The 17,500-nt window shown below is 46.0% G+C and overlaps 1 protein-coding gene across 1 annotated transcript in view; it reads right to left on the bottom strand.

Annotated features, from left to right (window-relative positions):
* The window catches only part of LOC119584660 (polycomb complex protein BMI-1-like), a gene marked incomplete at its 3' end in the record, with an annotated part of 45,877 nt that extends 44,066 nt beyond the window's left edge, over positions 1–1,811 (bottom strand). The window contains 2 exon segments of the mRNA XM_037933336.1: positions 1,000–1,096; positions 1,628–1,811. Coding sequence (XP_037789264.1) covers positions 1,000–1,096; positions 1,628–1,769 — 239 coding nt within the window.
* Positions 1,812–17,500: the final 15,689 nt, after the last annotated feature.

Raw genomic sequence — 17,500 nt, 5'->3', positions numbered from 1 at the left:
TCAAATGTTTCCCGCCTTTGATATTCGAGAATGAGCTTTTATCAGAACGTTGTGTTCATTTGGGGTTCCTTGCAGATTTATGAAGAAGCGCTCGTGGAGAAAAGGGAAAAAATAGAGAGGAAAAAAAAGGCAAAAAAAAAAAAAAAACGAAAAAAAAAAAAAAAACGCGGGAAACGTTTACACCACCGCGTTCGTATCGCTGCATATGCACATCCCGCTATCTCCTTCCCCCTTCTAAATACACCAAAACAAAACAAAATACCTACGACTAAACGACATACCGCTACTTCAACACCGTATACAACAATCTTTCACCAAAAACTATAATAAAAAAACAACAAAAACAGTAGCCGCGCGTCCCACCCACCGAGCGATTCGAACGTCGACCCCGCCTTCCGCCTCCGATGGCGTCAACCGCCTCAAGGGCCCAAGAACGCGGAATATTGAAGTCATAAATCCAAGTCTTGAGTATCTTTACCGCACATTATCTCGCGCCATTACCCCAGCAGCTCAATGCCAGCCGACACACACTTTGTTACGGAAAGAGGAATCCTATTGATTATGCAACTGGCCGCACTTTTTACACGACGCGCTGTTGCTCACCTAAAGCTCCCTGCAGAAGGCGGCCATGTTGCCCGTCTGGGCACTGTTGCAAGGGAAGGCTCATGCTCTCTTGCTGAGACTATTGCAGCCAATAGACAGTACACGTCGCTTGCCTTAGACGTGTAAAAGACAAGGCCATGATGCTTGGTCTGAGAATACTGCAGTGGACCGCCATGTTGTTTCCCCAAGATAACAAAACCGGCCAGCCACGTTGTCTACCTTAGACTACTGCAGGAAACGGCTATTTTACTTAGCTGAGACTACTGCAGCGGCCAGCCATGTCGCTTAGCTTAACTTACCACAGAAAACAGTCATGGCGCTTGCCTCTTAACCTACCACAGAAGACAGCCATGTTGCTTGCCTTAGACTACTACAGAAAACACCTATGTTGCTTACCTGAGGCTATTGCAAGGGCGTGACTTGGTGAGGAGGGTTTCGCATCTCGGACACTGTCTCTTCGTCCGCAAGAAGTTGACGATGCAAGATTTGCAAACTGCGAGATAGATTGAAGGAAGTAAATTTACTGAGGTAATGATAACGTGTAGGCCTATATAATCAGTATTTTTTTTGCCTCTCCTTTTTATTTAGTTTATCTACTGATCGTTTTATCTTATTATGTATTATCATATTTTTTTTAAGGAAGTCAGTGAAAACATCCAATTAAATTTTGTAAATGAATCTGAATAAAAATACAACACTGATAAATGAATTCCTTTTGAGAGTGAGATAGATATCTATTTAGAAAATGAGGAACATTTATATATACACTGAGAAAAAATATATATTGATGTATACTGAAAAAAATATATATAATGAGAAAAGGATAAACATTTAGAGAGAGAGAGAGAACAGGCATACGTAATATAAGGAGAATAAATGGAAATAGACACAAACTAACAAACAAACAAAAAGGTCTGAAAACACGAAAGAAAGAAATAGAAAAAATAAAACCAAAAGAAGAAGAAGAAGAAGAAGAGAGAAAACACACACAAAAAAAAAAACTCCTCCTCCTCCTCGTACTCACAGGTGTGCATACACTCGATGATGGTGGTGGCGTCGACGAAGTAACCGAAGCAGAGAAGGCAGACGAAGTGAGGGTTCAGCTCTGACATGCTGACACTCACGCCTCCGGACACTTTTGGGCCGCCACCTTCCGAAGACGCCATAGCCTGCGTTGGAGAGAGAGAAAGGGGAAAGCGCGTTAGGACTGAGGGTTATGGCCGGTTTGGTTCTTGGTGATGGGATGAATGGGGAGAGAAAGAGAGAGGGGGGAGGGGAGGGAGGGAGGGGGGAGGGGGGGAGGGAGGGAGAGAGAGGGAGGGAGGGAGGGAGGGAGGGAGGGAGAGGGGAGGGAGGGAGGGAGGGGAGGAGAGAGAGAGGGAGGGGAGGGAGGGAGGGAGGGAGGGAGAGAGAGAGAGAGAGAGAGAGAGAGAGAGAGAGAGAGCAAAGAGACAAAAGAGAAAGAGAGACAGAGAAAGCAAGACAAACCCAGAAAACACAAGACCCCAGCATCACACATTATCACCAACAAATAAAATATATCTGGCTCGACTTATTAGATAAATGAGCGGTTATTGGGGTAGGCTTACGGCTTGACACTCAGCCGCCTTCTACCTGATTCTTTTTCCTCTCTGCTGGGAAAAGGTGTCACAGAAACATCAATATCACGGGGGGAGTCTTCGAGTAACAGAAATAATAGTAATGACAATTGTAGTAGTAGTAGTAGTAGTAGTAGTAGTAGTAGTAGGGTAGTAGTAATAGTAGTAGTGGCGGTAGTAATAGTAGTTTTTTTTTTAATGCTTTCGGGACAACGCAGCGACTCGTAGTAGTAGTAACAACATAATAATAGTAATAAATCACCACCAACAGCATTAATAATAATATTGCAAAGAACAGCAGTAATAATCTACAAAAAAACACCCTTAAGTTTTAGACACGCACACACGCACGCACACACAAACACACAAAAACACACACACACACACACAAAAAAAAAAACAACTACAAATCAAAACAACGACAGTAAACAAAACAAATAAATGGCAAGAAGCAAAAAAACAAAACAAAAACAGAAGAAGAAAGAATGACAGAAAAATAAAAATAAAATCTGACCATTTGATTGCACCCAACGTCAACATCAACACGACATCAACATTTCTCGCTGTACTTTATTTACGTATTTTATCTTCTCTCTCTCTCTCTCTCTCTCTCTCTCTCTCTCTCTCTCTCTCTCTCTCTCTCTCTCTCTCTCTCTCTCTTTTTTCCTTTCTCTCCCCCTCCTTTATTTCTCCTCCCTCTATCACTTCGCGTCGCTTCTCTCTTTCGCTTGCTCTTCCTCTCTATCTCTGTGTGCGTGTGTATGTGTGTGTGTGTGTGTGTGTGTGTGTGTGTGTGTGTGTGTGTGTGTGTGTGTGTGTGTGTGTGTGTGTGTGTGCGCGCGTGCGTGCGCGTGTGCGTGCGCGTGTGCGTGTGCTGTGTGCGCGTATGCGTGTGCGTGTGCGTGTGCGTGTATCTCCCTTTCCTCACTCCCAATATCGTTCTCCCACTGGCTATTTGTCTTCCCTCTTGCCTCTTTCTTCGCCCCCTCTTGTCTCTTCCTCCTTCCCCCTCCCTCACTCCCCCCCCCTTCGTCACTTCTCTCCCCCGTCTCCCCCATCCCTCTCCTCCACCCCCCTTACCCCTTACCCTCCCCCTCCCCTCCCTTACCTCTTCCCTCGCTCCCTCTTCTCTCTCCTCCCCCCTCCCTCCTCCCTTCCCCCTCCCCTACACTTCCCCACGAGGCGTAACGCATGTAGACACAGGACCCCCCGGGGAGTACATATTAAATGACTAGAGGATCTGGTCTTGCCCACCACGGGGATTTCGGCACAGATTGTGTGACTTACGTGCTAGATTTCTTATTTTCGTTTTCTTTTTTTCTTTTTCTTTTTTTTCTCTCTTCTTTCGCCTTCTTCTTTTTCTCCCTGGGGATTAGGGTTCGGAAGGCCGGGTGATGAACAGGGGGAGGGAGGAGATTGGTGAAGGAGGGAGGGAGGGATAGGAGGGGGGAGCGAGGGACGGAGGAAGAGAGGAGAAAGGATGACAGGAAAAGAGGGGAGGGGGCGGAGGAAGAGAGGGAGAGGGAAGGAGTGAAGGAGAGAGAGAGAGAGAGAGAGAGAGAGAGAGAGAGAGAGAGAGAGAGAGAGAGAGAGAGAGAGAGAGAGAGAGAGAGAGAGAGAGAGAGAGAGAGAGAGAGAGATGCAAAGAGAGAAGAGAGAGAAAAAAGACCGAGATAAAGAGAGAAAAAGAGAGGGAGAGAAAGAGAGAGAGAGGGAAGGAAGAAGAAGAGGAAGAGGAGGAACACAACAAGGAGAAATGACAAACAGAAGAAGGTAACAAAAGAAGAAAAAAAAGGTTAGCCGATAAAGAGAGCGTTGACAGAATCGTCCGGTCGAATCGCGGTGTCCGTGGCAGAGTCGGGAGATAAGAGAGATAGATAAGAGAACTTGGGGTGTGGATAATGATGGGCTGTCTACATACCAGATAGTCTGTTTGTCTGTCTCTGTCTCTGTGTCTGTCTGTCTGTCTGTCTGTCTGTCTGTCTGTCTGTCTGTCTGTCTGTCTGTCTGTCTGTCTGTCTGTCTGTCTGTCTCTCTCTTGGAAAAGAGGAGGAGGAAAAAAATAGCAAAACAACAAAAGAAAACAAAAAGCAAATAGGCGAGAATTACCACTCAGGAATGAAGGAAAAGACGGCACCAGAGACGTCAGCGTAGAAGCGACAAGCAAACCATAAACAAAACAAAACAAAACAAAACAAGAGACGCGGGTAAACCGCTATCAAGTCCTTTTTTTCCCCTTTCTTTCTTTCTTCTTTTTTTCTTTCTTTTTTTCTTTTTAATTCCCCGTTCAACCACACGTTCACCCGCGCCCAAACCCGACACGCTGTCATCACCCTCCGTTTTACGAGTATTTAACACGAGTCTCTCTCAAAGATCACTCGCAACGCCGCCCGCCGCCCGCCGCCGCCGCCGCCGCCGCCGCCGCCCGCCGCCCGCCCCGCCCGCCGCCGCCGCCCCGCCGCCGCCGCCCGCCGCCGCCGCCTCGATCCAAGATGGCGGCCGCGAACAGCGTCGCCGCCGCCCGTTCTCAGTCTCGGGAAAATTCGAAACCGTTTTCTGGCTTTCAGTGTGATCAGCGGGTCTCGTTCTGTATTTTTGGTTCGTTTGTCTGTTTGTTTGGTTTGTTTTGGTTTGGGTGTATGTGTGTGTTTGTTTTTTTCTCGGGATTAGCTGCTTGGAATGTGTGAATATGTGTGTGGTTTTGTTTGTGTTTGTTTGTGTGCGCGGCGGTGTGTGTGTGTGTGTGTGTGTGTGTGTGTGTGTGTGTGTGTGTGTGTGTGTGTGTGTGTGTGTGTGTGTGTGTGTGTGCGTGCGTGCGCATGCGTGCGTGTGTGACGACAGACAAACAGAGATAGATAGCTAGTCAGATAAATATATAATCAGACAGACAGTCTTGTTCTTCCTGCCTATTCCGGTTAGCCGGCTCTTTCTCCCTCCCCCGCCCCCCCCATAATCCCTAAGTCGACACCCACTCACCCACACTCACACCTCATAAAGGCGCGCCCTCACCGCCCCAAGGAACGTTCTAGAAGGATTCCACCTCCTCATTTTACTGTCGACCCCCCCCTCCCACCCCTTCTCCCCTCCCTCCCTCTCTTCCCGCCCTCCCTCCCCCCTCCCCCCTCCCTCCCCCCTCCCCCCTCCCTCCCTCTGACAAGTACCTCCAACCGTCCGACATCAATTTCTACTCGCCTCGAAAGATAGATAAAAAAAAAAATTGAAAAGGAAAAAGAAATGAAGAAGAAGAACAGAAGAAATTTTAAAAACAAGTTACTTTCTTTCAAATTCTTAATTCTGGTTTCTCTTTCTTCTGTACCTATTTTTATCCCTCGATTTCCTTTTTTATTATCCTTTTTTTCATGTTTGTTTGTTTTTTTGTCTGTCTGTTTGTCCTTATTTCGCTCTCCCTCCTCTTCCCTTTTATTGTCTTTCTCCCCTTTCTTTCATTCTCTTCTATTCCCTCCCACTTCCTCTTCCAGCTCCACCCTTTCTCCAATTCTTCTCCTTCTCCCTCTCCCTCTCCTTCCCTCCTTCCCTCCCTTCCCCCTCTCCCTCACATAGCTTCCCCCCTACCCTTTACCCTCTGCCTCCACCAACTTCCCCCTCCCTCTCCCATCCCTTCCCCTACCCTTCCCCCTCTCTCTCCCTCTCCCCCTCCCATCCCTTCCCCTCTCCCTCTCCCATCCCTTCCCCGCGTCTCCCTCTCTCCCTCCCTTTCCCTACCCTTCCCCTCTTCCTCTCTCTCTCCCTCTCCCCCTTCCCCTCCCTCTCCCTTTCCTTCCCCCTCTCTCCCCCCCCCTCCCCCTGGCCCATCGGCGTTTCCCACACAACTGCAATAACAAGCTGTGTTGACCTTCTAACCCACCTCTCCAACCCCCGTCAACCCTTCCAATACAGAAAGGGGGGAGGGAAGGAAGTGAGGAAGGAGTGGGAAGAGGTGGAGGGGAGTAGGGGGGGGAGTGGGGAGAGAGAGGGAAGGGAGGAGGAAGAGGAGGAAGGGGGAGAGAGGGAAGGAAGGAGGAAGAGGAAGGGGGAGAAGGTAGAGGGGAGAGGGGAGAGGGAGAGAGAGGGGGAAGGAAGGGGGAGGAAGGAGCGTATATTCAAAATGACCCCCTATTCGTGACCTTGTTGCACTCAGCTGTCAGTCAGCTGTCCCTTTGCTGACATCTCGCAGCGACGCTCAAGAGGGGCGTATCCCACGCGCGAGACCCCTGGCCCGATGTGGCCCGCTACGGCCCCTATCCGACCGGCTCCTGGCCCGCTTCAGCCCACTCTGTCCGATGGACCATTCGGGCCCAAACCAGGTCCCGCGCTATCTTTGGACCACACGGCCGCTATGGCCCGCTTTGGTCCAATCCGCCGCTACGCCACGTCTCCCAGTATACCAATTGGCCCTTTTGGCCACACTGACCCTGGCCGCCTGGACCGGCCCTTTGCCTACTTAAGGCATTTTGAGCTAGCACAGTTGTTTGCATTTAGACCATAACCAGGCTAACTCTCGTTTTTTGCTCTCTCTCTCAGCGCTTCGTTTCTGTCTCCATCCACTTTCTGCTCATGCCCCTAACGTCTACTGCTCAGCATATTTTTAGGGATCCTCGCTGTGTCCTTGGCTGTCCTCGTGCCCGTTCTTTTTTTTTTTTAAAGCTGTTTCCCTGGCTTGCAAACTTTTTGTTCATTTAAAGACCAGAAATGAGTTTAATTAAACGTTTATCATCTCTTTCAAAAAGCTCCAATGTGTTTCTCTCCTCATCAACTTTCTCTTTGCATATCTTTTACCGCATTTAATATTCGAGTAGATTAAGTAAACTCATCCTAAATTCTTTAATTTATCATATTTTTGAAATTCTTTTTTTTCTGACGCTGTTACCTCCCTTCATCAGCCCATAATTTTCTTCTAAAATCCATTACAGATTCCGTAAACTAAACTTATAATCTTTTTCACCCAGCGACAAAAACGTTGCAAGAACAAATTGTTCATTCGTCTACGTTGCACTGCATGTGATAACCGCAGTCACTTCATTCAGAGATAAATAGCAAACCATACATCAATTGTTCCAAAGACTTGAAAAATCTTTTTATCCTGAAATTATGCAAGTCCTCGCCCCTTCGTCTCTTCGCTTTTCATCTATTGTTCGGTTCCAAATGGCCTATCAGTTTCTTTAGTCTGTCTGGCCTCCTACGTCTCTGGTGTAGTCTTGCATGTTTGCTGTCAGAGATGCACACGTGTCTATTTGGCTGCTTTGTTCCAGTCTCTTTCCCCAGACTGATTGTATGGCGTTTGACATTTGTCTAGGTGCTGTTGGCTGTTGCTTGTCCGCCTGTCCTTGTGGGCTGTAGGCATGGTCCGCTTGGCTGTCTGTTCCTGGTTAGTCTTTTTTGTCTGCTCTGGTCTTCCGTCTCCGTCCTCTGGTGAGTCTGTTGGCTGTTTGCTTGTCTGCCCGTCTCTCTGGTGAGTCTGTCTGGCTGTTTGCTTGTCTGTCCGTCTCTCTGGTGAGTCTGTTTGGCTGTTTGCTTGTCTGTCCGTCTCTCTGGTGGTCTGTTGGCTGTTGCTTGTCTGTCTTCCGTTCTTTTGGCTGGTTCTGTTGGCGTTCTCGGTTGTTGGCTGTTCTTGTGAGTCGTTTGGCTGTGCTTGTTGTCCTGTTGGCGTTGCTTGGCGTTCTCTGGTGAGTCTGTTGCTGCTTCGTCTGGTGTCTTCTGTTGGTGTTTGCTGTCGTTGCTTGTCTGTAGTCTGCTTTCGGTGTGTTGTTGTGCGTCTCTTGGTGTCGTTTTGGTGGTGCTGTTGTCGTTTCGTGTGTCCTGGCTGTTCTGTCTATCGTTTCGCTTGGTGTCTCTCTGGTGGTTTGTTTGTGCGTTCTCTGGTCGTCCTGTCTGGTGATTGCTTGTTGTCGTTCTCTGTTAGTCCGTCTGCTTTTGCTGTCTGTCCCGCTTTGTGGTCTGTCTGCTGTTCCCTGTATGTCCGTCTTGCTGTTGTCTGGTTCTCCGGCTGTCTGTTGGCCGTTCTTCTGTGGTCGTCTGGTGGTTGTTTGGCTGCTCTCTCTTGTGAGTCGTCTGGTGGTTCTTTTGGTCTGTCGTCTCTCTGGTGGTCTGTCTGCTGTTTGGTTGTTGGCCTCTCTCTGGTGAGTCTGTCTGGCTTTCTTGTGATCTGTCTTGCTCTGTGAGTCTTTCTGGCTCGTTTGCTTGTCTGGTCTGTTGGTGGTGTTGTTGTTTCGCTTCTGGTTCTGCTCTCTGTTTCCTTGCTGTCATTCTCTTTTTCCTTTGCTGTGTGTCTTTTGATCTGTCTTTCTTTCTGGTCTGTCTGTTTGTCTGGATATCTTCCTTATTTTCTTCCTTACTCCTCCTCCCCCCCCCCCTCCTATCATCATCTCTTCTACCTCTCTGTCTCTTTCCCTCTTCCTTTTCCATCTTAAGCCTATCTTCCTATTTCTCTCTTCCCCTCACCCACCTATGTTCATCTCCTCCTTTTCCCCTCTACTCCCTCTTCCCTTCTCTCCCCCTTTTCCCCCTCCTTCAGCCCTCTCTCTCTATCTCTCCCTCTTCCCTCCTTCTCTCTCCCTCTCAATCTTCTAGCCATCCCCCCCTCTCCCTTTCTCTCTTCCCTCCCCCTCTCTTCCTCTCCCTCTCCTTCTTCCAGCTCGCTCGCTCTCTCTGCCTCTGTCTCTCTCTCTCTCTCTCTCTCTCTCTCTCTCTCTCTCTCTCTCTCTCTCTCTCTCTCTTATGTATGTATGTATGTGTGGGGTGTGTTATCAGTTTTTAATGTTGTTGCTTTTGTCAAAATTGTCGTTTCCATCGCTACCATTGTGTTGCTGTTATTGTGGGCGGTCTTTATAATCGAGACTTTGTTGGGAAATTTTCACCGATACGCGTTGTCATCTACGTAATTGTTATTTTTACTATTATTGCTGCTGGTTTTCTTCATTATGAGGGATATGTTGCGAACTCGCTTTTGTTATTCATGTTTTATTGTCATTAATGATACTGTGGTTCTTGCTTCATCTCCTCCATATCCTCTTCCTCCTTCTCCTTCTCCTCCTCCTCCTTCTTTTCCTCCTCCTCCTTTTCATCCTCCTGCTTTGCCTCCTCCTCCTCCTTTTCCTCCTCATCATCATCTTTATGTTTATCTTCCTCTTCTTCCTCCTTTATTTTTCTTTGCTCCGTGGCATCAACAGATATTGTTGTTGCTGTTGTTGTTATTATAACTGTTGTTGTTGTTGTAGTTACTGTTTTGTTGATGCTTTTGCGTGCTTTGTTGGACTTGAATATCATACGGGTTTTGCTGGGAGAAGTCTCTATTCACATTTATGTAATGGATTTGGATGTATGAGTCTTTTGTGTGTGTGTGTGTGTGTGTGTGTGTGTATGTGTGTGTGTGTGTGTGTGTGTGTGTGTGTGTGTGTGTGTGTGTGTGTGTGTGTGTGTGTGTGTGTGTGTGTGTGTGTGTGTTTTTGAGTGAGAGAGAGAGAGAGAGAGAGAGAGAGAGAGAGAGAGAGAGAGAGAGAGAGAGAGAGAGAGAGAGAGAGAGAGAGAGAGAGAGAGAGAGAGAGAGAGAGTCGAATGAGTAAGTGAGTGAGTGAGACAGCGAGTGTATCTATATGTCCGTATCTTAAAAGATCTTCATTGCCCTCTTTCTCCTCATTCGTATCACCCATCCACCCAGTATCAATACCAACAATAAAGAAAATAATAACAACAATAATATCACGATGATGACAGAGGAACAGACAATAACATGATCCACCGTCACCCACACCTTTCTCCACCTCCTTTCGCCCTCACCCTTCCTCTCTCACCCTTTCTCCCTCACCCTTTCCCTCCTCCTCCGAGAGAGAGAGAGAGAAGAGAGAGAGAGAGAGAGAGAGAGAGAGAGAGAGAGAGAGAGAGAGAGAGAGAGAGAGAGAGAGAGAGAGAGAGAGAGAGAGAAGAGAGAGAGAGAGAGAGAGAGAGAGAGACAAACAGACAGAGAAAAAAGAGAGACAGACAGAAAAAGAGAGACAGGCAGAGACAGAGAAAGAGAGAGAGAGAGAGGTGGGGGACAAGGAAGGATAAGGGGAAGAGGAGGGGAGGGTAGGAGGGGTGAGGGGGGAGAGGGAGAAGGGAGATAAGAGGAGAGTAGGTGGGGAGGGAGGATTTCCGGGGGGGATAGGGAGGGGGAGGGGATGATAAGAGTGGGTGATGGGGGAGGGAAGGGAGATGGCGAGCGGGTTGATGGGTGGGGGACGTTACTAAAGGAGGGGGGGGGGCTCTCAACGTCAGAGAAAAGGTACGCCTTTTAGGAATGGAAAGAGAGGCTCACAAGAGGCTTTTTTTCTTTCCCTGGACTTTCTTCTTCATTCCTTCCCTCCCTCCTTCCCTCCCTCCATCCCTCCCTCCTTCCCCCCCCCCTCCCTCACCTCTTAAAAAAACTTCCCCCTCCACTCCCTCGCCCTCCCTCATCTCCCTCCCTCCTCACCTCCGTCCCTCCATCCCTCCCTCCTTTCCTTCCTCCTTTCGAAAAAAAATATAAAAATCAACAAAAATTATAGATTCTTCTCCCTGGACTTCTTCATTCCATTCCCTCCCGTCCCACGTCTCACTCCCATCCCGCCCAACCCCTCTCCACCCCCCCCCCAAACCACCTCCCCCACACACCCTCCCTATCCCTTCCTTACCCGTTGAAAAAAAGAATATAAAATCAACGAAATAGAGACTTACTGAACCCAACATGTTTACCTCTTTAAAACGAATTGAAAAAAGTGATCAGGATGAACGGCTAAAAGCGAGATGAAAATGATTAAAACACATCAAAAGGATAATTCAGTACAAGTAAGAATTAAAACGTATGACACTATATACAGACATAATGTCGTGAGGATGCGAGAGAAATTAGAAATAAGCGAAAAAAGAGAGAAAGGGAGAGAGACATAGAGAGATAATCAGACAAAACAGAGAAAAGGAGACAGAAAGAATTAAACAAAAGAAGGAAAAAAATCAACGACAGCGGTGTTGCCATAATCCGGGTTGTGTATTAATGCCGATTAAACACCACAACGCAATAACGACTTCTCCAAAATCCGGTTTAATGGACAGGCTGTTTAATTGGCGTAAACGTTTATTGTTTTTTTTTGTGGCTTTTTCATTTTTTTAGAGGTGTGGGGGAGGGGGGGGGAAGAAGTGGCACTATGGTGACGGCACTGTCCATCCTTAGGGGATTATGGTGAGGCACTCTCTCTCTCTCTCTCTCTCTCTCTCTCGATGGCACAGATCAGATTGGGACGAGTGGTGGTGATGTGATGGCGCATGCGCTGGTGGTGCGATGTGGTGATGTGATGCGATCGTTATGTCCTGGGAAGGTGGTGATGTGAAAATGATGTGGTGGTGGCTACGTGGTGCTGTGAAGGTGATGTGGTGTCGTGACGTGATGCGGTGGTGCTTACGTGGTGATGTGAAGCTGATGTGGTTGTGACGCAGAGATGTGCCAATGTTGTGATGTAAAGGTGACGTGATGATTCTCTGCGCTGCAATAGTGATGATCCTCAGAGCCACAACGACACTCGCAGTATTGATGGTTGGCGACAGTGATGATAGCAATGACAACAACAAAAATCGCAAAATATATATCGAAGATATAACAGGCAACGCTATTATAAAAAAATCCCATCAAGTTAATGAAACCAAGTTTAGATCCAAACTTGATTTTCTTTAATACGCAACAAACCCACCTTTCGCGGCAGCGTTACCGACGCTCTCTCATTGGTAGCGAAAGAGAGAGAGAGAGAGAGAGAGAGAGAGAGAGAGAGAGAGAGAGAGAGAGAGAGAGAGAGAGAGAGAGAGAGAGGAGAGATGAGATGAGAGAGAAAGGGAGATGAGAGAGACGAGAGAGAGAGAGAGAGAGAGAGAGAGAGATGATTGAGAGGAGCAGAGATGAGAGAGAGTATGAAAGATGACGATGAGAACGAGAGAGATAGTGAGATCCATCGAGCAAAGACGACTACTCGCAGAGAATTGATGGTCGACGGATGAGATAGCAGATGACGAGAACAAAGAGATCTCGCAGAAAGAATCGAGTACGAGGCGAGAGCGTTAATATAAAAAGAATATAAAGTAGAAACAAGTAGATCAAATGAGACGAGTAATAGAAAAGACTTTGTACGAGCAGACGTTACGAGAGCTCTCTCATTGGTAGCGAAAGAGAGAGAGAGAGAGAGAGAGAGAGAGAAGAGAGAGAGGAAGAGAGAGAGAAAGAGAGAGAGAGGAGAGGAGGAGTAGAGAGAGAGAGCGAGATGAGAGAGAGAAGAGAGAGAGAGAGAGAGAAGAGAGGAGAGAGAGAGAGGATGAGAGAGAGAGGAGAGAGAGAGATGAGAGAGAGAGAGAGAGAGAGAGAGAGAGGACTAGATTCACCTTGCGCATTGAATAAAACTTGATGAATATTCCGAGAATTCGCCCAGCCGAGAAGGAAACTAGCGGCGCTGATCGTGGGAAAGGCAGCGAATACATCGACATGCATACAAATACACACAAGCGCATATGTGTATATACACAACATGTAGTCCCGTAAATATAGACAGACATAAACATACGCGCCTGGATGCATGCATATATACACACACAAACACAGACACAAACACAAACACACACGCGCGCGCGCAAGTACGCAAGCAACCCCTCCATCAGCAGTAAAGCTGAGAAAGGCATGACGACTACCTTCCCCTCCCTCCCCCCCTCCCTCGCCCCCCCCCAGCATGACAGACAGGACCCAAACAGAGGCGATAAGTAATTACATGGGGAAGGGGTGTGGGGGTAGGGTGGGGGAGGGGGAGGATGGGTGCACCTCACTACCATCCAGTAAATTACTTGATCTCCCTCCCCTCCTTTCCCCTCCCTCCCTCCCTCCCCTCCCCTCCCTTCCCTCCTCCCTCTTCTCCCACTTTACTTCCTCTTTTTCCATCTCTCTTCTCCTTCCCTGCTCCCTTCCTTTTATCTCCCTCTCTGCTCCATCTTTTACCCTTTCCCTCCTTCCTCATCCCTCCCTCCTTCCCTCCTTCCTTCCCTCCTTCCTCTATTCCTCTTCTTACTCTTCCCTTCCCTCCTTCCTCCCTTCCTCTCCGTTCTCTTCCCTTCCCCTCTCCCTCCTTTCTCATCTTCTCCTCCTACTCTCTCTTCTTTCTTGCCCCCCCCCCCCCCCTTCACGCTTTCCTCTTCACCCTAAACTTAAGCCCAAAGAACCCAGGAAACCCACACACAAGCATATATATATATATATATTTATATGTACCTGATCGGACGTGTGTGTGTGTGCGTGTGTGTGTGTGTGTGTGTGTGTGTGTGTGTGTGTGTGTGTGTGTGGTGTGTGTGTGAGTGAGTGAGTGAGTGAGTGAGTGAGTGAGTGAGTGAGTGAGTGAGTGAGTGAGTGAGTGAGTGAGTGAGTGAGTGAATGAGTGAATGAGTGAATGAGTGAGTGAATGAGTGAGTGAGTGAGAGTGAGAGTGAGTGCGTGCGTGCGCGCGTGCGAGAGAAAGAGAGCGAGTACGTGCGTGTGTAAGTGTGCATGAATATCATATCTATCAGTGAGTGACTGTAATCACACGCTTCCGACGCACTCGTCGAAATGATATCTGAAAACGTCGATTAAATCCAGCTGCAATGGTTTCCTTCTTTTCCTCGATTGTGCGTTCACATTAGCCGGACTTCCGATTCATATTACAACATATTACAACATTACATATTACATATTACAACATTCTAAAAATAGTCTTTTTTCATTATTTCCTTTTAACCGAGTGACGCGTTATAATACTCGCCTGCCTCTGAGAGCGACACGTTCTAACTTCCGGTACAACATACATACATACACATACATACATACATACACACACACACACACACACACACACACAAAGAAGAGAGAGAGAGAGAGAGAGAGAGAGAGAGAGAGAGAGAGAGAGAGAGAGAGAGAGAGAGAGAGAACAGAGAGAGAGAGAGAGAAAGAGAACAGAGAGAGAGAAGAGAAAGAGAACAGAGAGAGAGAGAGAGAGAGAGAGAGAGAGAGAGAGAGAGAGAGAGAGAGAGAGAGAGAGAGAGAGAGACAGACAGAGTGCAAGAAATAGAGAGAGACAGAGAAAGAAATAGAGAGAAAGGGAAAGGTATGGGCTAACTCAAACACCGACCATTATCTAAATAATAATAACAATAACAGTTCGAAAGCAGAAATGTTTACTAAAAAACGGTACTTCCTCTCCACAACGATAATATTCTGTTGCAACTGAGGACCCCAGTTGCAAGCTCTTAATTAATGTCAGTAATACAGACAACGAGAAAAAAAAGTTTTTTCTCTCTCTTTTTGCCAAATATTATACTTTTTTATCCGGCAATCACTGATGAAATCCGCTGCAGTGATTGCAATCAATCAAATTGCAATCAATGAGATTCGCTTTCCAGGAAGTATAATTGATTTTGTAAAGAGGAAACTGCATTTAAAACACAAATAAATATTGGTAGCTTAAACACAAACTATTCCTGCTGATGAAATTATTACTACTACAATTAGGATACCATTACTATTACTATTACTAGTACCATTACTACTACCTCAGGTATCATTACTAATAAAACAAAAACGGCAACAATACTAATAATGATCATAACAACAGTAACAGTAGTAGTAGCAGTAGTAGTAGTAGTAGTAGTAGTAGTAGTAGTAGTAGTAGTAGTAGTAGTAGTAGTAGTAGTAGTAGTAGTAGTAGTAATAATAATAATAAAAATAATAATAATGATGACAATAATGATATTAATATGAACAAATGCTTCACAGACTATTAGTAACATGAAAATTATAAAATCCTACAAATCAGAAAACAAAACAAGCAATATATATATATATATATATATATATAATATATATAATATATATATATATATATAATATATCATAATATAATATATATATATATATATATATAATATATCCTCCGGGACTGATATATGGAATGAAAACCCCATATGCAATAAAACTAATTTATTGAAAATGAGACCTACGTTTCGAAATCCACCTGGATTCCCATCCTCAAGTCTGAGGACCTGAAGGATGGAACCAGTGATTTCGAAACTGTATTCTCATCTAGTTCAATAAATCCAGTGTTTGAATTGTGGGTTTTCTTCCATATATTGATTGTGTTTTAATATTATATATGTATATATGTATAGTATATATATTATATATATATATATATATATATATAAATATATATATATGTGTGTGTGTGTGTGTGTGTGTGTGTGTGGTGTGTGTGTGTGTGTGTGTGTGTGTGTGTGTGTGTGTGTGTGTGTGTGTGTGTGTGTGTATACACATACATACATACAATCATATATATATATATATATATATATATATATATATATATATATATATAATACATCCCAGCTCTTATCCATCTCTCAACAATATTTCCCCCAATTAAAAATCCAGCTTTCGATGATTGCAACACGCGGTCTTGAAGCTCAGGCGTTCTAAGCTGCCTCTTGCAATTGCATTCAATAGAAAAATAAATCAACATTGCACACTAGGCTTTGGAAACACCGGCAGCTCTCGGCAGGACGGCCTCGCGATAAAAGATATTGCTCCGTTTTTACGCATGAAATGGAAAAGGTGGAATTATCGTTGTGCTCTCTCCCTTGTCGTTAATTAATTCGTTGTGCTGTGTCGTTTGTTCTGAGGAATGTCATGCTTGTTTAGTTGTTTGCGTGGGTGTTTGGTTGTTTAGTTGTTTGCGTGGGTGTTTGGTTGTTTCGTTGTTTATGTGAGTGTTTGGTTGTTTGTGTGTTTGCTTTTAGGTGTTTGAATGTCTGTTCGTTGTTTTTTTTCGGATGTGGCTGCGTTTGTCGAAAAAATAATGTGAGGCTAAATTTATATGAAGAACTTTTAATCATTTCATAAAAAGCTTAAAAATAAATAAATAAATAAATAAATAAATAAATACATGTTACTGGTCCAAATAATATGTATATATGCGCTGTGCTCATGCATGCGACATAATCAAATGTGATCACCAAGAAATTAGTTGTTTTGCAACATTAAATCATTTTTGCACGGCAATCTTATAACAAATATTATAAATGATAACTTACTTTGTAACTTGTAATATTTTATAATATATTTTTACATAAATAATGGCGTGGCTTGGCAATCCTGCCCGGTGTTGCAGGAATCGAGCAAGAAGGAATTGTGCAAGCAGGAATCCAGAAAGCGAGAATTACGGAAACACACACAGACGCAAAGAAACAGACAATAGAGCAAAGATACAGGACTCAAGCAAACGGGAATCAAGCGAGCAGGAAAATCAAACACACAGGAATCAAACATGTAGGAATCAAAACAAACAAGAATCGAACAAGTAGGAATCAGTCAAACGGGATTCACACAAACAGGAATCAAGCCGATCTCGAGCCAATGCCTCAGCTTTCAAAGACGGAGAAAGAGGAGGAGGAGGGAGGGAGGGAAGGTAGGAGGGAGGGAGGGAAGGGGAGGGAAGGTGGGAGGGAGGGAGGGAAGCAGAAACACAGGCAGGCGTGGGCAAAACGGAAGGATTAGGATTACGGGCAGATGGCAACGTTAATCAAAATCCAATATATCCAATTAACCCCCAATAACCCCCCCGCCTCCCCTCCCCCCCTCCGCTACCTCCCCCTCCCCTCCACCTCCTGAGACTCACAAAGATTGCTCTCTCCATTTGCTGATGGGACCAGACAGCGCCCGGCTATCTCTGATGCTGACCTGCTGCCCGCCCCTCCCCCTACCCCCGCCCTTCCCTCTCTCCTACCCCTACCCCGCCCACCCCTTCTCTTCCCTCTACCCCCGACTCTGTTTGTGGTTTTGGTGGGCTGTCTTCCTGAATCTTGAGCTGTCTGTCTGTCTGTCGTCTGTATGTATGTATGTTTGTCTTCTTTTTTCTCCTATCTTCTCTTGTCTTTTCTTTACCTTCACCCCCCCACACACAGACTTTCTCTCTCTCTCTCTCTCTCTCTCTCTCTCTCTCTCTCCTCTCTCTCTCTCTCTCTCTCTCTCTCTCTCTCTCTCTCTCCTCTCTCCTTCTCTCTTCTCTCTCTCTCTCTCTCTCTCTTCTCTCTCTCTCTATCTCTCTTCTCTCTCTCTCTCTCTCTCTCTCTCTCTCTCTCTCCCAATGACGTTATGACCACAATCTGTCCCCCTCTCTTACTCTCTCCCCATTCTGCCCATCCTTCTCTTGTATTTTTCCTCCGCCTCCTTTCTCCTCCCACACCCTTCCCCCCTTCCCCTCCCTACTCCCTCCTCCCCCTCCCCCCCCCCTACC

This window comes from Penaeus monodon, chromosome 18 (assembly GCF_015228065.2).
Source record: "Penaeus monodon isolate SGIC_2016 chromosome 18, NSTDA_Pmon_1, whole genome shotgun sequence".
In the NCBI taxonomy this organism is placed as follows: Eukaryota; Metazoa; Arthropoda; class Malacostraca; order Decapoda; family Penaeidae; genus Penaeus; species Penaeus monodon.
This window is presented reverse-complemented; position numbering and strand designations above follow the sequence as displayed.